Here is a 25,274-nt window from a genome sequence, read left to right on the forward strand (position 1 = left end):
ACCAACCAGCGCCGCGCCGTGGTCGTCCTCGTGGGTCCGGCACTGCTACTCTTCCACCTGCGGACCCACCCCCTGCCGCCCCTCCGGATGCTGACGATGGGGTGTCCGTCCATTCAGAGGAATTGTGATTGGTACTGTGCTGTTACATATTTCTCCATTTACCTGTGGAATTTATTTTTTTTTCTGTTCTAACCGACGGATTGTTTATCCGTTCCTGGGGATTGCCGGTGTGGTGTTTGTGGACCTTCTGTGGCTCGTCGGACGACTACTGGACGCACTATTTTGGATTATCGGTGACGCATTTTTTTGGGGGGGGATTACTTGTGACTTGCCTATGACTTTTTGTTCCCTTGGATTACCTGTGTTTCCCTGTGACATGTATTGGATTATTTTTTTTCCTGGGGGACTTCTGGAGCCGTCCCTTGAGGGGGGGTTCTTTCGTGATTACCTAAGTGGAACCATCTGGGGTAATCATCTGGTGCGCTTCCTGATTGGATGGTTTTCCTTACTTAAGCTGTCAGCGTCCAGAGATTGACGTTCGAGTGTACTCCTCGTATCTTTGAGTGTGACTCCAACATACAAGGTACCCACGAATTCCCTTGCCTGATTCATGCCTGCTTCTCGTTGCCTGACCTATTTCTGTTACAAGTTTTACGATCTACTCTCCCGCCCCGGCCACCGACTTACCCGCTACGTTGCACCTTACGCTTTTCATCACGGAGCTGCCGTTCCGCCCGAAGAGGCTTTCGACCAGCAAGAGCCGACGTCCCAAGCCTGTTCCAACGATCCTTGTCAATAAAAACTCTAAAACTGACGCAATTGGATCCGAGTGTCCGTTCTGGTCCCTGACAGCTGATGAACATCATAACTGGTAATTACATATTATGTTTGATTAAGACTGCACTGCAAACAATAATAAAATGATGATTATTTTTTTACTCATTTTAAGTAATTTTCATGTAGTAATACATTGAAGAATGTGTTACAATATCGTAAAATTCAACATTACAACAAAATTATTTATCCAATAATTAAGGAAAATGATATGTCTGTATTTAATGGGAATTTTAAAAATACTAGCAGTTTTAGCAGTGAAAAGGCAATTGAATAGCAATGGGCTATCATTGCTTGGTATCAGTACCAATGACAACAAAACATGTGGTAACTGGATTCAACATGGTCCTTTTTACATGTTATGTAATTTTTTTACCAGCCTTGGTGTACTGTGTTTAGAAAGGGAGTTTAAATTTACAGAGGAAGTTCAGGATACAGGATGTATTAAAATCGAAAATATATTTAAACAAAAAGGAAAGGAGTGTACATGTATGTACGTGCCACTACCGGTACTTGCAGGAGACCCAAATGCGTAACTTTTAACACAATGCTTTGTTAAGGGATCGGGGAAGTCAGAGCGAGAGGAAAAAGACAGCAATCTCGCTCGCTGGGCAGAAGGAACGGTAAGCCCTCGTGAACGAAGCGTGGTCGGAGATTGAAAAAAGTCAGGCAGCCGGGACGGGAGAACGGAGCGTGTCAACGGATCGTGGATCGGGGATCGATAGAGGAAACAGCTCGGGATCAAAACGGGAGCCAAAGCCAAAAGTGCTTGCCCTGCATGCGCTGAGGTTCGTTGACGGACTGAACAAGAATGACATGCTTTAATAGGAGGATGACTAATTAGAGTGGAAGCTGGGGCCAAAAGAGTGAGCGCATGTGAGGGCAATTGACAAATCATGACAGTACATTTTTTTCTCACATGATTTTGAGTCGTAACAAACATCTATACATGACACGTTACAGGTGGACAACCTGTCGGAGCTCCAAATATTCAGATTTTTCAGAATTTAAGTTTAGTCTTCTTATTTGACCAGGACTGTACAATCGTGTAAAACAACAAGAGGTGTTCATTATAAGGGATCACATGTTTTTTATTCTTGCATTCTTGACTCTTAAGAATGCAAGAATGTGAGTGTGTTCTTGACTCTGGCTACCTCACATTAGGGCACATGTGTCAAACTCCCGGCCCGCGGGGCAATTCATTTTATCGTTATCAATGGCCTATTCTACATTGTTCAAAACTTGATTTAAAATCCCATTCGGGGTTTTTGTGGTTTTTAAGGGTTATTGTTCTATCTTCGTTATTCATTATCCATTATCCGTTATCGGTCAGTTCATAATACGCTACAAAGCCTAGGAGCCGGGACACTTACTCTCAGCCAAAAGGCCAAGCTAAGGTCCTAGCCCTAAAGCCTTGCTGCGATCATTGCGAATGCACTGTTCCCGGAGGTACTGCAATACCGGGCCGATGCGTGGAGTGGACAGAGCAAGCTCTTATTCCATCTCCAAAGTCAAAAACTATACTAAGCATTTGCTTAGATAGCACACAATTCTACCCGTTCGGTAGATAGTACACAATTCTAGGACGGCCACAAATTCCTGGCCGTGAAGCAGATTTATACACATAGCCAAACCACGTTTAAACTACGTCAACAGTACTTTTCAAACTATATAGGGCACGTTTTCATTACGATTTACAGTCAAGGTGCCACACAAAATAAAACTCGTTTTGGCTGTACAACGCTAAAGAATCCTTTATAGAAAAGCTCACTATATAATGTGAACTGTGTTCAGTGTTCAGATACTTTTTGATGAATCCACGGAACAAATTGTAAATACACCAAAACACCGTAAGATAATTTAAAGTTATTTGATTGGGTGAGTGGGAGGGGTGGGTGGAGCAATGCAAAAAGTGCAAGCACTCCCTCATCTCTCGCTGAAAACACAATACTGTCAGGACGGACCAGAACAGAGCAGGAGACCCCAGAGCGTTCGTTACAAGTCTTTTATTTGGGGAAGCGTAAGGGTTAGCGGGAGACGTGATCAATTGTAGCGTGGGACGGAGGTAGGTCGAGTTTACCAGGACTGAAGAGAAGATCGTAACGTGGGACGAAAGCAGGTCGGATCGGAGGCAGGCAGGCAGAATCAGGTAAACAAGAAGGCACGTGTAATTGGGAGCGTCTTACGGGGTACAGAAGTAATCCTCAGACAAACAGGTCTCGGCGTAGCGAGCTTAAAAAGGGAACATAACCCAATCAGGGAGCGCATTCCCGCGCGTCAGATGATTACCCCAGGTGGCTCCACTTGGGTAATCATGACAGAACCCCCCCCTCAAGGGACGGCTCCAGAAGTCCCCCAGGAAAAAAAAAAAATTAATCCAAGACACGTCACAGGGAAACACAAGTAATCGGGGAACTATGTAACAGCACAGTACCTCTCAGAATCCCTCCGAATGGAGGGAAGCCCCCACATCAGCATCCGAAGGGGCGGCAGAGGGTGGGTCCGGAGGGCAAACAGGAAGAATCAGGACCGGCGATTCAGACAGGACAGGCAGAATCAGATCAGGCAAGACAGGGGCGGAGACAGGACAGGCAGAATCAGAACCGGCAAAAACAGGACAGGCAGAATCAGAACCGGCGAACAGAGCAGGCAGAAAGGACAGAATCAGAACAGGCAGAATCAGGGCCGGCAGCGGAGTCGGACTGGCAGGCCGGAGAGTCGGAGTGGCAGGCCGGAGAGTCGAAGTCGGACTGGCAGGCAGCGGAGTCGGACTGGCAGGCCGCGGAGTCGGACAGGCAGGCAAGGGAGTCGAACAGGCAGGCATGGGAGTCATTGCGCAGTCATAAGGCCGATTGGGTGGCAGGGAAGAGGCCTTAGCTTTACTGAAGACTTGCCGTAGGTGGTTGTAACGAAAAGGGACCTTGGACAGATTGGGTGAAGCTCTTGTGGAAGTAGAGTGACCCGGGTCAGGAGCGGCTCGCAGACAGGTTTGGTGACAGTCCATGCCCCATTCTAGTATCGACCCAGTGCGCCAGTCGAAATGGGGGTTGTGTTGGACCAACCATGGATGACCCAGAACGAGGGGTTGGCTCGAGGAGTGAAGCAAATGGAATCGGATCCTCTCTTGGTGATTTCCAGACAACTGTAATTCTATGGGTTCAGTTATTTGAGACACGGTGCCTAACAGGTGACCATCTAAAGCCCGAGCAGATATCGGATTAGGAAGGGGTTTAACAGGTATCCCCATTTTGCGTGCGAGGGACAGATCAAGGATATTTACCTCAGCGCCAGAGTCAATCAGGGCTGGGAATGTCTGCGTAGAATCGGGGAGGAAGAGAGAAGCCTGGATAACGGGTCTAGCGTCTTTGGGGGCAGATACAAGGACTGAGTTCAATCGGACGCCCCTTACGTCCGACGAGCGTTGGCCTTTTACCGGACAGGTGGCCACGCGATGTCCCTTACCACCGCAGTATAAACACAATTGATTGACAAATCTTCGCCAGCGTTCCTCGGGGGAAAGAGAGACCCGGTCCACCTCCATCCTTTCTACGATGGGGCTGAACGGAACCCGGGGGTTTGGTACATTATTAGCTTCTTGAACTTGCCTGGTGACGGATTGGCTGGGACCCTCCCTCTCTCGGCGTCTCGCCTGAACCCTACGGTCGATCCGGGCGGTCAAGTCAATAGCTTCGTCAAGTGTTGCCGGAGGAGCGTGGGAGACTAATTCATCCTTGAGATAACCGGACAAACTGTGGAGGTAGGCGTCGACCAGCGCCTCTTCATTCCAATCACTTTGTGCTGCTAGCGTACGAAAGTCGACAGCATAGTCAGCAATGGAACGTCTCCCCTGGCGGATGTTCATGATCGAGCGGGCCGCGTCGACCGATGAGGAACCAGAGTCAAAGACCTTAATCAGCTCTTGAGCCAAGAGGTTGAATGATTTGCACGCCGTAGCACCTCTCTCGTAGGCGGCCGTTCCCCAAAGACGCGCTCTTCCCGTGAGGTGATTAATGGCAAACGCTACCTTAGCTGCTTCCGTAGCAAAATTGCGGGGCTGGAGATCAAATATTAATCTACAATTTACTATGAATGGGCGGATCTGAGCGGGATCTCCCCCAAACTTTTCTGGCGAGCCCACTCGCGGCTCAGCGAATCCTGCGCTGAATGAACTGGGAAAGGCCGAAGGTGGCAGGTCAGTGTTGGGCGTCGATGAAGTGGCTTGATGGGTCATTACTTTAGAGAGATAGGACCAGTCCCGACCTAACAGATCCCACTCGAGCCGTAACTGACTCACTTGCTTAGCCAATTCCGCCACGTCGGAAATTACTTGCCGAACTGCACCTTCTAAAGGGGGATTGGGCTGCTGGTTCTGGCTTTCATAGTCGTCAGGGGGCACATGTACGAACGCGGGGTCCATTCTGGTCTGAGGATTCTGTCAGGACGGACCAGAACAGAGCAGGAGACCCCAGAGCGTTCGTTACAAGTCTTTTATTTGGGGAAGCGTAAGGGTTAGCGGGAGACGTGATCAATCGTAGCGTGGGACGGAGGCAGGTCGAGTTTACCAGGACTGAAGAGAAGATCGTAGCGTGGGACGAAAGCAGGTCGGATCGGAGGCAGGTCGGATCGGTGGCAGGCAGGCAGAATCAGGTAAACAAGAAGGCACATGTAATCGGGAGCGTCTTACGGGGTACAGAAGTAATCCTCAGACAAACAGGTCTCGGCGTAGCGAGCTTATAAAGGGAACATAACCCAATCAGGGAGCGCATTCCCGCGCGTCAGATGATTACCCCAGGTGGCTCCACTTGGGTAATCATGACAAATACTGCAAAGAACTACACAGTGTCCGGCAGCGATCAGAGCAAATGATCAAATCAGAGTTATAAGAGCAAAGAAAACGAAAAGACTAGAATCATTATTTCTGAAAAATACATGTTTTATGTATTTTTCCAGGTTTTGTAGCATTTTCATATTTCTACTTTTGACAGGAAATATATTAAGGAGAGCAAAATCTTTTGGGATATTCAAGTTTTTTTTTTCATATATATACATTGACATAGGAGCAAAGGAACTTGAATGTTATTTTAATGTTAAGTTGTTTAAGTTAGGTTCTAAGTTGTATAATTTAACAAGCTATTTTTATTTAGAGCAAAATAATAAATACTGTATAAGTGATTTAAGGTTTAAATTTAATATTCTTTTCTGTTTTTATTCATATTTATGTTTCAAAAACATTAAGTTTAAGTCTGTTCAATAAATGTTTATACTGGTTGGCCCGCGACCTTAAGTGTGTTTTGAATTTTGGCCCCTTGTGCAATTGAGTTTGACATCCCTGCATTTGGGGAAATGGCTCCGGTATATATAGTAGACATTTTTTCAATTTTTCAATTTCAATTGGACTTAGGTCAACTGTTTGCCTACTATGGCAATGCACTCCCATTTGCATTGAAGTGAAAAAAGTGTGGTATAAGGAAACAGATGGACTGAACCATTTAAAGGCAGTGGAGGATTTCTGACGCTGCATTGTTCACAATTTAGTTTTGTTTTACTTTTCTATATTTTAGCTAATGTTTTTTAAAATTAAAATGAAAGCTTATCCTTGTCAGGACCAGAACAAGAAACAGGACCCAGTCGCATAACGTTACTCACAGTTTCATTGGGGAAAGGAGAAAGGAGCGCACACTCAATCCGGAGATTGTTGGTCGCGGGGAGTAGGTTGCTCAGCCGCAGAAGTGGGACTTTCGTGGCTAGCAATGACGGTGTCGGGAACGGAAAAAGTCAAAATCAAACAGATCGTGGCAGTGTCATGATTGCTGATTAAGCGCAGCTACGGCGACTTAATTGGCGCCAACAGCCCGGACAGCGGATTGGCTGTCACTCTCTTTTTAAACCTCTTGGAAGCCGTGAGATCGTTATGGGAACTGTTGCCTTCTGCTCAGTAAGCCTTTTCGTCCGACTGCTTTTTTTCTGCCTGATCTTTGTTGCGAACCTGTTTCCGGACCTGACTACGCCCTGTTCTGCCTGCCTGTTACCTGACCTGTTTTGCCCCGTTACCTGCCTGCCTCCTGCTACCGACCTCGCTTACGAACTCGACACCGCCTTTGATCACCAGTCCCGGCAAACGACTTGCTATTCCCGCCTGTCTCTGATCATCCTCACCAGACACGGAAGTGCCGCTTCCGCACCGCTGGCTCCTCTTGTCCGTCAGCCGTCGGATCGTGGAAGCAAGCATTACTCTCCGTCTGTTTCAATAAAAACCGAGAAAACGAGCGCTATTGGGTCCTGTGTCCGTTTCTGGTTTGTAACAGGCGGTTTTGTGTGTGTGTGTGTGTGTGTGTGTGTGTGTGTGTGTGTGTGTGTGTGTGTGTGTGTGTGTGTGTGTGTGTGTGTGTGTGTGTGTGTGTGTGTGAATTGGAAAACAGAAGGCGGGGCAGAGTGAGAAAAAAATAGAGGTGAAGTGTAATTCGAAGTAAGATAATGAGGCCAGACGGACGCCTCATTCAGACCTAAAGCACACACTGGAACATAAGCTTCTCACTTGAATAAGATGGAAACAAAAATTATTTACTTTACAGTAAATGGGAGACCAGAACAAGCTGAGTTCCCGGTAAACTGTCCTGCTCATGATGTCAAAGGTAAGGGCAGATAATTGAGAATGGAACATTTATTTCTTTCATTATAAAATGCATCTATTCATATATTTTGTGTAGTGATTTTAAGTACTTTCAACTGAAATGAGATTGGAGTGTTTGAATTACTTGAGTTGATTTTGATTGTAATCATGGCAATAGTATATAATGTTAAACTTCTAATGTTTGATTTGTATCACGTACCTTACAACAACCTCATTATGGAAACAACAACAGAGGAAGAATAGAGGTCAGCTGACTTTTTGACAACATACTACAGCTGCCACTGACATGTTTCCAATCTGCGTTTCCACTTGTGGACCCGGGTGTTCTGTTTCCAGTGCTTTGGAATATGTCCACCCAGAAACAACCCTGCTGGGCATGTTACTTTAAAAAAGTAATAAGCTATAGTTACACACTACTTTTGCCAAAAAGTAACTGAGTTAGTTACTGATTTACTCAATAGTAAAAGTAAATGGTTACCAGGAAAAATAAGTTTTTTATATCCTAAAAAAAGTTGTATGCCAAAGAATCAGAAATTTTCCTAGCAGTATTTGAGTCAATTGAATGGAGAACTGGGAGTTGCATCATAGAACTTTGTAATATTTATTGCTCCTCACCAGCGACACATTTATCCTTCACTTTAAGTGCAACAAAAATAAACAGTTGACAATATCATAAATTATCAAACCCCGAGCAAAAAGTATGGAATCATCAGTCTTGGACAAGTACTCACTCCAACATTTTATTGTGCAAAACAAACTCCGATAAAAAAAGTGCAACTTCTTGGCATTCAGCAACAGTAAAAGGAATAAATAATACATTTTGGTGATAAGTATATGCTACTTTTATAGACCCAGCACAGGGTAAAAACAGACAAAGAAATAACAATGAAATCATATTACTAGTGTTTAGTTGCACCACCTTTGGCTTTTAGGACAGATTGTAGTTTTTAAGGCATGGACTTAATGAGTGTATAGAGCAGGGGTAGCCAACCCGCGGCTCTCGAGCCGCATGCGGCTCTTGAACTAGTTTCATGCGGCTCTTTAGGAGCTGTTATAAACTTGTTTAATGCGGCTCTTTCGAAGCTGTAACATGACATGCATCAAGAATGTTTAGCCGGCACTGTAATTTGCCTTCCCTACAGCTAGATGGCACTCCGACAATGAATGTCTGTTTTAGTGACGTAAAACGAGCGACGAGAAAATATTTGTTTGACAAAATGTATTGTAGTCAATTTATGTGAAATTACCTCTTGAAATGGCAGGTAAAAAGGCACAGCCAAACTAAAATATGAAGAAGAACACAGGACGTTTTTGCCAGAATGGGATAGTTTATATTATTTTATTGAACGTAATGGCAAGCCTATCTGCCTTATACGTAACGCGGCATTAGCACATTCAAAGCTTCAAATCTTCAGCGTCAATTCAGCTCACTCCACCCTAACATCGAACAGGAATTTCCAAAAGGGACTGAACTTAGTAAGAAAAAGTTGTTGACTACGAAAAGCAAAGCAGAAAAACAGTTGCATTTCTTTCAAAAAAATTATGAAACACTCTGAGACCGTAACGCTTGCTTCGTATCAGTTAGCTTGGAACATAGCACGGGCTAAAAAGCTATACAACGAAAGAGAATTCATTAAAAATGCGTCATTGACGCCTTTGAAATCTTGGCTCCTGTAGACAACAAACTAAAACAGAGCAAATCAGATGTTCAACTGTCTCGCCACAGTATGGAACGAAGAATATCCAATATTAATGCAGCTGTTGAATAACAGTTGCACACTGACCTGCAAACAAACTAACTGCAAGAGCTACGGATGGAGCGCCAGCCATCATCGGATCAATGAACGGGCTTGTGGGACTGTACAAAGCTGATCAAACATTTCCAGACTTTTGGGATTTCCACTGCATCATCCACAGGGAGCAACTCGTGTCTAAATCACTCAAATTTGACAACGTCATGAAACCTGTGATGGAAATCGTCAACTTCATCTGCACACATGCGCTTAACCGGAGGATATTCAGGAATATCATCGCTGAACTGGACCAAGGACTTCCAGGTGACCTGCCGCTGCACTGCACTGTGAGGTGGCTGTCAAAAAGCCAGGTACTATCTCGCTTCTTTGAGCTTTTGGATCCAGTGAAACTGTTCATGGAAGAGAAGGACAAGGACTATCCCAAGCTCTCAGACCTCAAGTCGATAATGGATCTGGAACAGTGCTCACAATGTTAACTGTTGAAAATTATTGATATTATCATGTTGGTGTGGTTATTTTCATCAGATCTAGTCGAGTAGAGATTTGTGTATGCGTGCGTACATGATTAAAAGATGTTTATGTGTATAATGTGGCATTTTTAGTAACAAAGAAAAAAAATAATCAACTCGCCCCCGTTAACAACTATGATGTGGCTCTTTGTAGTAACACAGACGAAAAATTGGCTCTTAGTCGCTGAATGGTTGGCCACCCCTGGTATAGAGTATTCAACGTTTTAACAAAATCTCGTTTTGCAATGTCAGAAAATGATCAAACAATGTCAAAACTTGTGCAGTAAATACTTGTACTGTGTTGTATGCCAATCACATAGATATGTTATCTGGCTGATACTGCTGCAATGTGAGGTTGGGAAGGGCGATCTATGGCTTCATTTGCGCATCAATGGTTGCCGTGACCACTGTACCCCAGGGGGTCCGCCCCTCCCAGGAGACCAGAACCGAGAGCTGGTATACATCTCACTTCGCAAGGACAGCCTGATTCTGGCCAGCCACAAAGCAGGAGGGATGTCCTAAGAGGAGAAATTGCTGGACCAAGGCCCTGGCCGGTCCTGGCCAGGTCGCAGCTAAACAGGCAGCCCGCGAGCCTTGTCAGGTCGGCAGCGAGGCTTGATCAAGCTAGCGGCCAAACCAGTGGGACAAAGCCAGCAACCTCAGAGAAGCCTCAAGCCACCAGCAGTCAACCTCTTCTTCAACACAATGCATTTGGTGGTCCTTGTCCCTACCGGCTCTCAAGCCTACCGGGATTCCTAATTGCTCCACATAAAGACTGGCCCTTCATCTTCATCGAAGCAGAACATCTCGTTGCTAGGTATTGGTATTGGTGTGACATAAAATGGGAAACTTTATTAAAATACAATGACATTGGTTTTGTTTTACTTTCTTATTATTGTTTTGTGCTCTATTTAAGCTTCTCCAGTAGATGATTAGTAAAAGAAAAGTATAAAGAATGAATATATATATATATATATATATATATATATATATATATATATATATATAGGGGGCAGCACTAACAGGGAAGCCCAGATGTCACTCTCCCCACTTCCTCCAGCTCATCCGACGGGGTCCCAAGGAGATGTAGAGCTGGTCCAGAGTTCCACAGCCGGAACAAAAACCACACTGCTCCTCTTGTATCCAAGATTTGACTTCCTGGCGGACTCTCCTTTCCAGTACCCCTGAATAGACCATAGAGGCTGAGAAGTGTGATTAACCTGTAGTTGGAACACACTCTCCGGAAGCAACACCCCAGTTTGCGAATCCTGAGGCACTGTCCCTGATATCCATGCGATGTTGCTAGAGGAAGATGTGTTAATGGGATTGAGGAGGTCTTAGAAGAACTCTGCCCACCGATTCACAACGTCCCAGGTCAAGGTCAGCAGCGCCCCATCTCCATATACACGACGCTCTCCCTCCCTTATGACGCTGAATGGTAGACCAGAATTTTCTCGACGCCGTTCGGAAGTCGCTTTCCATGGCCTCGCCAAACGTCTCTGATGCCTGAGTTTTTGCCTCTGCAACCGCTGAAGCCACATTCCGCTTGGCAAGCCGGTACCTGCCAGCTGCTTCCAAAGTCCCACAGGCCAGGAAGGCCAGATAAGACTCCTTCCTCAGCTTGACGGCATCCCTCAGTGCCAGTGACCACCAACGGGTCTGAGGGTTGCCGCCACGGCAGGCACGACTACCTTACGGCCACAGCTCTGATCAGCCGCCTCGACAATGGAGGCACGGAACATGGTCCACTCGGACTCAATGTCCCCCACCCCCACCGGGACATGGGCAAAGTTCAGCCAGAGGTGTGAATTGAAACTTCAGGCACAATATTCTGCTAGATAATTCTCAACAGACCCTCACAACACGCTTGGGTCTGCCGGGTCGGACCGGCATCTTCCCCCACCATCGGAGCCAGATCACCACCAGGTGGTGATCAGTTGACAGCTACGCCCCTCTTTTCACCCGACTGTCCAAAACATGCACAGCCGCAGGTCAGAAGAAATGACTTAAAAGTTCTTCATCATACTACGGCATAGAGTGTCCTGGTGCCAAGTGCACATGTGGACACCCTTATGTCTGAAAATGGTGTTTGTTAGAGACAAACCATGATGGGCACAGAAGTCCAACAATGATTCCTCACTCGGGTTTAGGTCAGCGGGCCTGTTCTTCCCAGTCACGCCCCTTAAGGTCTTACTGTCATTGCGTTGAAGTCTCCCAGCAGTACGAGGGAGTCCCAAGGGGGCATGCTCCCAAGCACACCCTACAAGGACTACAAGAAGGGTGGGTACTCGGAACAGCTATTTGGTGCATAAGCACAAACAACAGTCAGGACCGGTGCCCCCACACGAAGCCAGAAGAAGGCTACCCTCTCGTCTACCGTTAAGAACCCTAACGTACAGGCGCTGAGCCGTGTAACTAAAATGCCCAAACGAGAACACTGCAGAGGTATCAACCAACTTGAAAAGCTATTTTGCCAGCCACAAATATGTTAAGAAACCAGGGAAAGTGAAAACCATCAATGAGCGGCTGCAAGATCCAATAACAGAGTTGGTGCTACACTCCCTGTCCTTTGTCCGTCCTCAAATGAACAAATTTAATGTGATTTTTCAAGCAGAGAGATGTGTGATAGGAGACCTGGTGACAGAAATGGATAGACTCCTCTGTGTTTTCTTGGTCAAGTTTGTACAAATGCAGCACATTGAAGACTGCTCAAAATTGAAAGATGTGGATTTCAGAAACAGAGATCTACAACATTTTGATGACAGTCTTGCAGTAGGAATGGCTGTCATGTCCCTCGTAGCTGAAAGTGACGAACATGACATCACTCCTGCAACAGAACAGAAACTTTTCAGTTGTGTTATAGCTTTTTATGAAGCAACAGTGAGTAAAATGCTGGTAAAATTTCCGTTTGAAGACAGAGTGCAATAGGAGTTAGTAGTGCTGGATCCAAAAAAGACTGACTTATTGGATTATACTCATGTAAATAGATTAGCAGAAAACTTCAGTTGTAATGTTGATTTTGAACAATTGAAAGAGGAATGGGATGATCTGCAGCTCATGCCAAAGTCAAATACAATGGAAGGAAATAAAACTGACTGCTACTGGACAGGAGTTCTAAAGCAGAAGACAGCACTGGGTGTAAAGAGATTTCCAGAAACGTGGAAGGTATTTTCTGTCCTGCTGTGCCTCCCACACAGCAATGCAGATAGTGAGAGGGTATTCTCACTTGTGAGGAAAATCAATACAGAATACAGAAAGAGCATGTAAGAAGACACGCTTGTTGCCAACTTGCAGGTGAAGATGAATTACCCTGGTAATTGTTGTGACCTTCAACCATCAAAAGATATGCTTATGTCAGCAAAGAAGGCAACAGTGGCATACAATAGAGAACACTGTAGTAATTAAGCAACACTTGTAATTTCATCATTTTTTAAGAATATGTACAGAATGATACAACGAAACACATGTACAATGTAACATGTTAAACTACATATATAAACACGTTTGAACAAAAAAATATGGTGTAAGATTATTTTGTATTCTGTAAGGGAAAATACGACAATTTGTAAGGGCATGCAGCCGTGGAGGTTGACAGGTATGGAGGTTGTTCCCCAAAATCTCACAATACACGGCCCCAGTCATCCTCTCTTTAATGCAGTGCACTCGTCCTGTCCCAAGTGCAGAAAGTCATCCCCAAAGCATGATGCTACCTACTACCATTCTTCACAGTATGTGTGGTGTTCTTCAGATTTTACTCTTCATTCTTCTTCCTCCAAACATGCTTAGTGAAATTGTGACCCAAAAGTTCTATTTTGGTCTCATGTGACCACAAAACCTTATCCTATGAGTCCTCTGTGTCATCCAAATGGTCATATACAAACTTAAGGCGGGCCTTGACATGTGCTGGTTTAAGCAGGGGAACCTTTCCTGCCTTGCATCATTTCAAATCATGACGTCTTAGTGTATTACCTACAGTAAGTGTGGAAACGGTGGTCCCAGCTCTTTGCAGGTCATTGACCAACTCCTGTCGTGTAGTTCCGGGCTGCTTCCTCACCTTTCTTAGAATCATTGAGACCCCACGAGGTGATATCTTGCATGGGGCTCCACTCCGATTGAGATTGACCGTCATGTTTAGCTTTTTCCATTTTTCACCAAGCTGCTTGGCTATTGCTCCAGCCTTGTGAAGGTGTAAAATTCTGTCTCTGGTGTCTTTGGAAAGCTCTTTGGTCTTCGCCATGTGACATGTTAAAGTCTTACAGATTGTATGGGCTGGATATATGTCTTTATGCAGCTAATGACCTGAAACAGGTGCATCTGATTCAAGGTGATACATGGAGTGGAGATGGACTTCTTATGGGCAGACTAACAGGTCTTTCAGGGTCAGAATTCTAGATGATAAACAGGTGTTTGAATATTTATTTGCAGCTGTATCACTCAAACAAATTGTCACAGTGAACATGCACCTACAACGAAAATTTCAGGCCCCTCCATCATTTCTAAGTGGGAGAAATAGCAAAAAAGCATGGTGTTCAAATACTTATTTTCCTCACTATGTATATATATATATATATATATATACATATATATATATATATATGTATGTAACTGCGGTGTACCTGTCCCACCAAAGATCCACATTCACGCTGGACTGGATGATGAGGTTTTTATTACAGTTTCTGCAGATGAAATGAGTCACAACATTAGCTTCTCTGCTGGCTTTGATCTCTTTGATCTCGTCGGCAGCTCGCTCTGTAAACTGCCCAAAGCATATCAAAGAGCTTTCTTTTCAATTTACAATAAATACATTGGCAGCACGGCGGCGCAGTGGTTAGCGCTTGTGCGGCACAGTTCATGTCATGGGAACCTGTCGTGGGTTCAAATCCAGCTCCAGACTTTTCCAGTATGTTCTCCCCGTGCTTGCGTGGGTTTCCTCCGGGCACTCCGGTTTCCTCCCACATTCCAAAAAAACATGCATTTCAGGTGAATTGGCCGGTCCTAATTGTCCCTAGGTGTGAATGAGCGAATGAGTTGTCTGTCCCCGTGTGCCCTGCGATTGGCTGGCAACCAGTTCAGGGTGTCCCCTGCCCACTGCCCGAAGATGGCTGGGATGGGCTCCAGCCCCCCCGCGACCCTAATGAGGATAAGCGGTACGGCTAATGAGATGAGATGAGACATTTTAGAATATCACAATACATTTTTACATCCATTTTAACAAGATACTTTTAACAATCGTATAGTGTTTTTTTTTTAACGTTTACAATGAATTCAACATATTTTTTCTTTAGTCTGAATTTTAACCAACATCATCCTTTTTATACATATGAGAAATTAGAAATACGAACAATAATGAGTATAAAACGGATACAATTTACCTGCAGATGAAATGAGTCACAACATTAGCTTCTCTGCTGGCTTTGATCTCTTTGATCTCTACAAGGGGAATTAACATTTTAGTACAACAGAAACAAAACGAAAATAAATCCAAACAGCTTGACAACATCAATCACATTACTGTGCTTGTTGAGAGATTTGTCAGCTGTGGTTATAATGTTTAAAATTAACTTCTTTTGTGGAGCACCAAAAGATGTGTCTTACCGTTGGCGGCTCGCTCTGTAGAATGCCAACAAAACCCCGCCTTCCGGTCACATGTCAAAATCCCAACCAAACCCTACCCCATACCAGTAAAATCGTTCTCTGCTGGCTTTGATCTCTTTGATCTCGTCGGCAGCTCGCTCTGTAAACTGCCCAAAGCATATCAAAGAGCTTTCTTTTCAATTTACAATAAATACATTGGCAGCACGGCGGTGCAGTGGTTAGCGCTTGTGCGGCACAGTTCATGTTGCAGGACACTTACCAAAAACTATACACATATTTCAGCAGGAAACAAAACAAAAGTTATTGTTACACCCGTTACATACACCCCCCTGAAATTATGCTAAATATGGGAGTGCTACACTAAACAGAAACAAATCACATACTGATGAAAAAAAAGGACACAAAAATCGTGTACAGTATTACAAGGAACAAACTGACGCACATGTCAGTTCTAAAACTCTCCCAAAAAGGAGTGTGAAAAGAAAGGAGGTGATCAAACTCCTAACCAAGCACAGACTCAAAGATGCCTGTTACATCTCTGAAATATAAAACATTGTTCCTGTAGTTTCAAGTACTCACATAGGCACAATTCTTGTTTATTGCTCAAACTTAGTTACTCAAACTGAAAGTTCAGCGCAGTGGTTAGTGCGTGTGCGGCACAGTTCTGAGGTCATGAGATCGAACCTTCCTGTGTGGAGTTTGCATGTTCTCCTCGTGCTTGCGTGGGTTTCGTGCGGGCACTCCAGTTTCCTCCCACATTCCAAAAACATGCATGTCAGGTTAATAGGCCGGTCCAAAATTGTCCCTAGGTGTGAATGAGCGACTGATGGGATTCAACATGGCGGCGCGCATGGATGCTGCGGCTAGTTGCTCTCCAGCGAATCTTCTATTTATTGCCGTTCTCTTGTCTTTTTTGCTTTCACTTTTGGACACATGTGTGGCCAAAAATACTTACAGTAGGGACGAACTTATTCGGTTGGGTGGGCGTCTAACTTTCGACTTTTCGGGCACTTTTTATACCGCCTATGATATACCGAGCGAACTTCAAAGAGATCCGGCATCCTTGTGGACAGCTATTCCTCCTAATAAACGACGACAACGGCGCCGTAAAGACAGAAAACAGAAGCGTGGTTGCCGTGCAGGTAGATGTGTGAAGCGTGCGAAGTCTAAGGAGCAAGAAGGACGCGAGGATGTAACTAATTCCACCATTCATTCCTCGCCGGACAACCGACGCTTTACACTCAGCGCTCACGAACGGCCCCAACGGCGGCATCTTTTGAAGATCTCTACAAAGACTACAAAGACTTCAGCTAAGTCAAATGATTCAGCAAAGCTAAAATTTGGTCTTTTAAATATTAGATCGCTTGCTCCTAAAGCTTTACTTGTTGATAACATTATTCGTAATTATAAACTTAACTGTATGGGTCTTTGTGAAACTTGGTTACGCCCGGATGAGTATTTAGTGCTAAATTATGCTTCACACCCTCACTACGCGAGTAGCCATGTAGCACGCACATTGAAAAAGGGTTGCGGTGTCGCGCTCATTTCTGAAAAATCGCTCAAATTGAATCCTCGTACCTCTAATAATTACAAGGCGTTTGAGGCTCTTGTGATGCGGTCCTCTCTATTGTCAATTTATGTAATAACTATCTATCGCGCACCTGGGCCATACACAACTTTCTTAGACGAATTTGCTGAACTTTTGTCTGAACTAGTGATCTATGCAGACAAAATTATAATTATGGGTGACTTTAACATTCATATAAACTCCCCACTCAGTTCACTTACTATTGCGTTTAGGTCTCTAATTGATGCATTTGGTTTTAATCAACTGGTTGATTTGCCAACCCATAAAAATGGAAACACGCTAGACTTGTTTCTGACTCGAGGAGTTTTAACCTCAAACATTATGGTGTTACCGTGTACTAGCGTTATCTCGGATCATTATTTAGTTACATTTGAGGTGCTAGCTAAATGTAGTGTTAAAAAAGCTGAAGTATTTAGCGGACGCAATATTAGCACAGGCACAGTTTCTGAGCTCTTTGAACTCCTTCCTGGAGCAGTTGCGTCCTTTCCTTCATACAATGGCTCGATTGACTCACTCATGAATAAGTTCAATACCACCCTGACTAGTGTCCTGGATTCAATAGCGCCCATAAAGCTAAAATCACGTCCTAAAAGACGCACACCTTGGTTTACTGATGAAACTAGAACCCTTAAACAAGAATGCAGGAAATTGGAAAGAAAATGGCGCGCTAACAAGCTTGAGGTTTTCCATCAAACCTGGTGTGACAGCTTGTTAAAGTATAAAGCGGCCCTTGCCTCTGCAAAATCGGCCTACCTTTCGAAGGTAATTCAAAAGAACAATCCCAAAGCCCTTTTTGACACTGTAGCATCACTTACAAGGCAACAGACTATCGCAGATAGTTCGACGCACTCTGCTCATGACTTAATGGTCTTCTTTACTAAGAAGATTCAATGCATACAGGAAGAAATTGCTAAAGAAATTATTAATACCACACTTATTAAAGGGCTGAAATCTAAAGATGCACGACAGGGTGGCTGTCCTGGGAAATTGTCCGGTTTTAGTGAACTGTCACTTGATGATCTCAAACAGGTGGTGATTGCGGCCAAACCGACAACTTGCCAGTTCGACCCGCTCCCTGGTTCACTTATTAAAAGTCTTTTTGGCGTCCTTGGACCTTCAATTCTAAATATTATAAACATATCACTCTCCTCAGGTGTAGTTCCAGCAGCTTTTAAGTCCGCCGTTATTAAACCCACACTGAAACGACCCAACCTTGATCCAGAAATCTTAAGTAATTATAGACCTGTGTCAAACCTACCTTTCCCCTCTAAAGTACTTGAAAAAGTAGTGGCACAGCAGCTGAATGATTTCATATCCGAGAATAACCTTTTTGAATCCATGCAATCAGGATTCAGGGCTAACCACTATACTGAGACAGCTCTGATCAAGGTAACAAATGATCTCCTACTGGCAATGGATTCTGGCGTTTCATCACTTTTGCTGCTGCAGGATCTTAGTGCTGCTTTTGACACAGTGCACCACAATTTCCTACTAGAACGGTTGGCATTATGGATTGGTCTCTCAGGAACCGTCCTCTCGTGTTTCAGATCCTACCTCTCAGATAGGACGCACTGTGTTAAATATGGTGAAATGACATCTGAGCCCTTTAATGTTACCTGCGGTGTTCCACAGGGTTCAGTGCTTGGCCCCCTTCTTTTCAGCATTTACATGCTTCCATTAGGTGATATTATTCGCAAGTACAATATCAGCTTCCACTGCTACGCAGACGACACACAAGTATATCTTTCGTTGGAGGAATCTCCCACACTGAACTGTGGAAATTTGGAGGCCTGCCTCATTGAGATAAAAGAGTGGATGTCACTCAATTTCTTGCGTCTTAACTCTGAAAAGACCGAAATGTTAGTCATTGGTCCATCTAAATGCCGTGACTTATTCTCAAAAACTGCTGTGAACATTGACAAATGTCACATCACACAGAGTGACTCAGTTAAAAATTTAGGTGTCATATTTGACCCTGATCTATCCTTTGAAATGCATGTAAAGAAAATACTAGAACCGCTTTCTTCCATCTTCGTAACATTGCTAAAATCCGTTCAATACTGTCTCAGTCGGATGCGGAAATTATAATTCATGCATTTGTTACCTCCCGTCTCGATTACTGTAATGCACTACTCTCTGGTCTCCCGAAGTCTAGAATCAAGTCTCTTCAGCTGGTACAAAATACCGCAGCGAGGCTTTTAACTAGGACAAAAAAGTACGATCACATAACACCGATTTTGGCTAACCCGCATTGGCTCCCAGTTAGCCTTAGATGTGATTTCAAGGTTCTCTTAGTATTATACAAAATCATACATGGACTTGCTCCCTCTTATCTTTCAGATCTGATTTGCCCCTATGTCCCGGTCCGAAGCCTACGATCTGAGAGTGCAGGTCTTCTGGTGATCCCAAGAGCAAAGAAGTGTTCTGCTGGTTCGAGAGCGTTCTCCATCCGGGCACCGGTGCTGTGGAATGCTCTTTCCCCTGAGATCCGATCTGCAACCTCAGTGGAAATGTTTAAATCTAAACTTAAAACTCACTTCTACTCCATAGCATATGAATAACCTACTCTTCTCGTCGGCTGAAAAATAGTCTGTGAAATATAGTGTAATAATCTGTGAAGCCCTTTGAGACTCTTTGTGATTTAGGGCTATACAAATAAAAATGACTTGACTTGACTTGACTGAGTTGTCTGTCTCTGAGTGCACCCTGCGACTGGCTGGCAACCTGTTCAGGGTGTCCCCTGCCCACTGCCCGAAGATAGCTGGGATGGGCACCAGCACACCCGCGACTCTGATGAGGATAAGCAGTACAGCTAATGAGATGAGATTATATATATATATATATATATATATATATATATATATATATATATACATATATATATATATATATATATATATATATATTGGGGCTGGGAATCAATTAAAATATATTGACTAATTAATCTCAGTTTTGAAATAAATTAATAGCGATTAATCACGATTAATTTAGTAAATACAGATTTTACAAATGGCAGTAAATGTGAAAAAAAATATGCATAGAAAAATATGTCAAATGGTATAAGCCTATACAAAGTACAGTCAACATGCATACAGAATGTAATGCCAAAGATAGATTTCATAACAAAGATATTCAAGTACTTTGTCAACACTGTTGAACTGTAAATTTGCTGTAAAGCGGTTGTGAGTATTTCAACAAAAAATGCGTACCAAGTCAAGGAAAAGTGCATAAACTTTGTGGTGTCAAAGACAAATCGTCCATAAACAAAATAAAGATATTGTAGAACACACATCTCTTGTACCAAACTGATCCAAAAGTTGTTTGACGAGGTCTGCTGTCTGACTGTACCACCGCATTGGGGTGCTTAGCTTTCAAGTGATACATCAGGAAAGAATTGCTCCGATGGTAATTAAATTCAGATTTGCAAAGCATACATATTACTTTCGCCTTGTCGAGTTTCCCATCAGGCAATGTTTTAAAGCGAAACGGTCCGCCTAAACATGGTTCCTTTATCTTTCCCATCCCTAGCATGCTACGCCACGTTAGCCTCAGGAAACGAAAGTAACTTTTCTTTGTTTGTTGGAACAGCCTGGCTTGTCACCCGGGGGCTTGCGCAGGGCGGAATTTTAATCGTGACGTTAATATATTTCAATATATTAAATTGAAAATTATAACGCAAATCCTTAACGTGACATTTTTCCCCAGCCCTAATATATATATATATATATATGTATATATATATATACTGGACTGTCTCAGAAAATTAGAATATTGTGATAAAGTTCTTTATTTTCTGTAATGCAATTAAAAAACAAAAATGTCATACATTCTGGATTCATTACACATCAACTGAACTATTTCAAGCCTTTTATTATTTGAATATTGCTGATTTTGGCTTACAGCTGAAAAAAACTCAAAAATCCTATCTCAAAATATTAGAATACTTCCTCAGACCAAGTAAAATAAATAATTTTATAACAGCAAAACTAAATCAAACATTTGAAAATGTCCATTGATGCACTCAGTACTTGGTTGGGAATCCTTTTGCACGGATTACTGCATCAATCCGGCGTGGCATGGAGCCAATCAGCCTGTGGCATTGCTGAAGTGTTATTGATGCCCAGGATGCTTCGATAGCGGCCTTCAGCTCATTTGCATTTGTAGGTCTGGTGTCTTTCATCTTCTTCTTAACTATACCCCACAAATTCTCGATGGGGTTCAGGTCAGGGGTATTAGCAGGCCAATCAAGGACAGTGATGCCATGGTCAGTGCACCAGTTACTGGTGGTTTTGGCACTGTGGGCAGGTGCCAGATCATGCTGGAAAATGAAATACTCATCTCCATAGAGCTTTTTAGCAGATGGAAGCATGTAGTGCTCTAAAATCTCTTGGTACACAGTTGCATTTACTCTGGACTTGATGAAACACAGTGGACCAACACCAGCAGCTGACATGGCTCCCCAAACCATTGCTGACTGTGGGAACTTCACACTGGATTTCAAGCAACTTGGATTTTGCTCTTCTCCAGCCTTTCTCCAGACTCTGGCGCCTTGACTTCCAAATGAAATGCAAAACTTGCTTTCGTCTGAAAAGAGGACTTTGGACCACTCTGCAACTGTCCAGTGCTTCTTCTCCATAGCCCAAGTCAGACGCTTTTTCCGTTGTCTTGAGTTCAGAAGTGGCTTGACCATGGGAATACGGCTATTGTAGCCCATTTCCCGGACACGTCTGTGTACTGTGGCTTTTGATACCTGGACTCCAGCTTCAGCCCACTGTCTTTGAAGCTCCCTCAAATTCTGGAAGCGGCTCTTCTTCACAATTTTGTTAAGGCTGCGGTCATCTCTCTTGGTTGTGCAGTGTTTCCGGCCACATTTTTCCCTTCCAACAGACTTTTTGTGGATATGCTTTGAAACTGCACTCTGTGAACAGCCTGCTCTTTGAGAAATTTCTTTTTGTGTCTTACCCTCCTGATGGAGGGTATCAATGATGGTCCTCTGGACAGCAGTCAGATCAGCAGTGATTTAGTTTACTGAACCAAGCTGAGTGTTTTTAAGGCTCAGGACACCCTCGCAAGGTGTTTCGAGTTAATTAGATGATTCAGGTGATTAGTTGAATAGCCTACTTGTATACTTTTTCATGATATTCTAATATTTTGAGATAGGATTTTTGAGTTTTCTTAAGCTGTAAGCCAAATTCAGCAATATTAAAATAATAAAAGGCTTGAAATAGTTCAGTTGATGTGTAATGAATCCAGAATGTATGACATTTTTGTTTTTTTAATTGCATTACAGAAAATAAAGAACTTTATCACAATATTCTAATTTTCTGAGACAGTCCAGTATATATATATATATATATATATATATTGTATAGCCCTTAATCATAACAAGTCTTAAAGGGCTGTGCAGACTACAGACTATTATTACACTGTCCCCTGATTTAAAACCTCGATGAGGGCAAGGAAAAACATCATGAGAAAATTCAAAAACCTTGAGAAGGGGCAGCACATGAGATTATTCTCCTGCAGGCCTCCAAATGTCCACAATTTATTGGGGAAGAATACTCCATTGGAAGATATAGTTGAGTGGCATCTACATAGCAATGGAAACTGATATTTTACCTGCAAATAATATCACCTAACGGAAGCTATTTAAGGGCTGAAAACAAGGGGATCAAGTACTGAGCCCTGAGGAACACCACAGGTAACACAAAGGGCCTCAGAGGTTATATCACCGCATGTAACACAATGTGACCTATCTGAGAGGTAGGATCTTAACCATGAGAGGACAGTTACTGAGAGACTGATCCATTTTTCCTGCCGATTCAGTAAGATAATTTGGTCCACAGTTAAAGGTGTTGCCAAAGATGTGTCTTTAACTCAAACCGAAATGCTTCCCGTTCTAATGTTTGACGAGAAGTTGAGCTTCACTCAGCGGTGGACAACCCGGTCTTTGGAGGTTACATGTCTTGCATGTTTTTGTGGGTTTAGGGTTCTTCTCCAACTTAGGTCTACAAATTATCAGCATGATAATGATTGGAATCGCCTTTATTGAAGCATGAGGACCAGGTTGCCCAACTCTGTCCTAGAATCAATGATAGCCATTGACTCTTTAGAAGTTTTCCAGATATTTTCCGATCTGCAGCTGAAGCTGGTCCACATGACATCCTGAAGTTGTACAATCCTAATGGTAACATCATCAACATCTCACCAAATCTGGAACCCAATAAGCCCAGCACAAGTTACAAATTGGAAGTGGTGGCCTCTGGCAGCAACAGTGAACCATTAGGTAGTTTTTCCTTGGTTAATAAAGCAGGTTTGGGTTACTTTGACCACATTTGAAAATATCATTTTTGTTGTTCAAATAAGGTGTGGAGCTTCCTGGTGCTCTTGGATTTGATCTGTCATCCATGGAGAAAAGGTAAAGCCCATCCAATACTTTTTATAACACTGCAAGCGTTCCCTCGCATTAATGCATCTTTGAATAAAAATGTTTCGAAAAAATGCTTGAATCTTGTGAATGTTGCGTTTTTGAGGTCAGGAAAACCCTTGAATTTTGGTTAAGTGCTTGAAATGCTTTAAATTGTTGCCATTGCCATGTTTCTTGGCACTCTGACTCTAAAGACCACACAATAAATTATGACAATATTGAAAAAAGTGTGTTTTGTATGTTTTGCAGGGAGTCCCTGACAAAACACACAAAATGTAAACTAAAATATTCACAGATCTACAAAAAAAAATTGTAAGGTACAAAAAAAATTGCTTTTACGCACAGAATAGATTCAAAGTCCAACAACACGACAACGCTAGAATTAGCAAAACAATGAAATATAAATTAAAAACATTTACTCTTCAGTGCCATAAACAGTTGATAAAATGCAAAATAATTAACTATTTACAAATCTTTTTTTTACCAATTTATACACAGATCCTCTAAAAAAACATTAAAATAAGTAAAACAAAAAGCAAAAGATCAACAGTCTCTAGATTGAAAGATTGAATGCACTTTGTTTCGGAGCAATATATAGCATTAAAAAATTAGGCCCATTTTTCTGCTTTTTATACATGCAGTACTTTCTTTTTTTTGTCTTCCGTATGGAACTCCATTATTACCCAACACCTATAGAGCCCTTTCCGTGTTTGTAAACAAGTGTGACAAATTTAGGCTGCTCGTGCATTATTGAATCAGAACGGCAGATTTTTTTTTTTTTAGTTTAGAACAGCCTATTGACAAAAAGATTGTATATCATATGTAGGATAAGCTAAAACAGCCCAAAGTATGTGTTAGGAGCAAGATATCAGCTTTATTTTTATCAGCAAAGTCAACAATAACAAAAAACGTTCTTTGAATGGGTGATGGATTTCTTCCTTTGAAGGTAATGGAAACATTTTAAAATTGGCCTTGAAAAGTGCTTGAATTTGGCCATGACAAAGGTGTACGAACGCTGAATAAAGCTTTAAATATGCAAGGATGATTCTGTTGCTCTCTCAGACTTAAAGGCCTGGAAAAGAAAATCCTCATGGAAGCAGGAACCACTCCGGCAGTCATCTACGACATGAAAAAGCAGGTTGATTCATTCAGAGAGAAACTCGAGGTCCTTTTTAATTAAAACATTATATTAATGACCTTTTAAAAAATGTTTCAACAAATTAACTGATCTAACTTTCAATTTGAACTCTTCTGTTTAGAGTGTGGAGTATCTCAGCTGGCTTGGCCTATCTAAGGACTTGTCAGAGGGAGCACCCAAACCCTCGCCATTCTACCACAAGAGAAGCTTGCATAAAACAAAAGAAGAATTTGAGCATGTTCTTGAAAAGTTTATTCAAATGAGGCATGTACACCTTTTAAAACCCTCCACACAACCCCACAAAAATGTTTAATGTGAAGATTGCGAAAAAAAGTCATAAAATAACTTTTGTAATCTAATTTTCTTAAGTACATTTGTTTATTGTCTTGCTGCCTGATAATTTTGTTTGTTTTAAAGTATTGTTTTTCTTATTTTAGCATATTTTCTGATATTATTTACCTTTTCTCCTTAATTAAAAAAAACGTACTTCATACCAAATGTTTGTAGTTTCACAAAGGAGAAAGCCTCCATCCAAACGCCATCCCCACCCCCTCTCCAAAAAAAGAAAGCAAAAATGAAAAGGTTATGGTTTATCCTCCTGATAAACCATAACCTTTTCATGCAAAAACAGATTAGATATTTTCCTCCCTAATATTCAATAGGCAGTTTTTCAATTATAAAAAAATAAAATAAAATGGAAAAATAATATTGTACTACTTTATTTATGAAATGCACATGTCAAACAAACAACTCTCACAGAAAGATTAATTTCTTCTTTGAAGACTTTGAAGATCAAAA

At 42.6% G+C, this 25,274-nt stretch overlaps 1 protein-coding gene and 1 pseudogene across 1 annotated transcript in view; one reads left to right on the forward strand and one right to left on the reverse strand.

The window, feature by feature from the left end:
- Window positions 1-2,261: 2,261 nt before the first annotated feature.
- LOC148353396 (U2 spliceosomal RNA) lies at window positions 2,262-2,377 on the reverse strand (annotated as a pseudogene).
- A 4,998-nt stretch (window positions 2,378-7,375) lies between these two features.
- The window catches only part of LOC148353397 (high affinity cGMP-specific 3',5'-cyclic phosphodiesterase 9A), a 36,286-nt gene continuing 18,387 nt past the window's right edge, over window positions 7,376-25,274 (forward strand). The window contains exons 1-5 of the mRNA XM_088352614.1: window positions 7,376-7,466; window positions 23,036-23,197; window positions 23,278-23,329; window positions 24,401-24,503; window positions 24,598-24,740. Of these exons, the coding sequence (XP_088208740.1) occupies window positions 7,379-7,466; window positions 23,036-23,197; window positions 23,278-23,329; window positions 24,401-24,503; window positions 24,598-24,740 (548 nt within the window). The 5' untranslated portion in view covers window positions 7,376-7,378. The remainder of the gene's footprint in view (window positions 7,467-23,035; window positions 23,198-23,277; window positions 23,330-24,400; window positions 24,504-24,597; window positions 24,741-25,274) is intronic.

The sequence above is a fragment of the Urocampus carinirostris genome, chromosome 14 (genome assembly GCF_059441175.1).
Source record: "Urocampus carinirostris isolate Australia breed hairy pipefish chromosome 14, RoL_Ucar_1.0, whole genome shotgun sequence".
Taxonomy (NCBI): Eukaryota; Metazoa; Chordata; class Actinopteri; order Syngnathiformes; family Syngnathidae; genus Urocampus; species Urocampus carinirostris.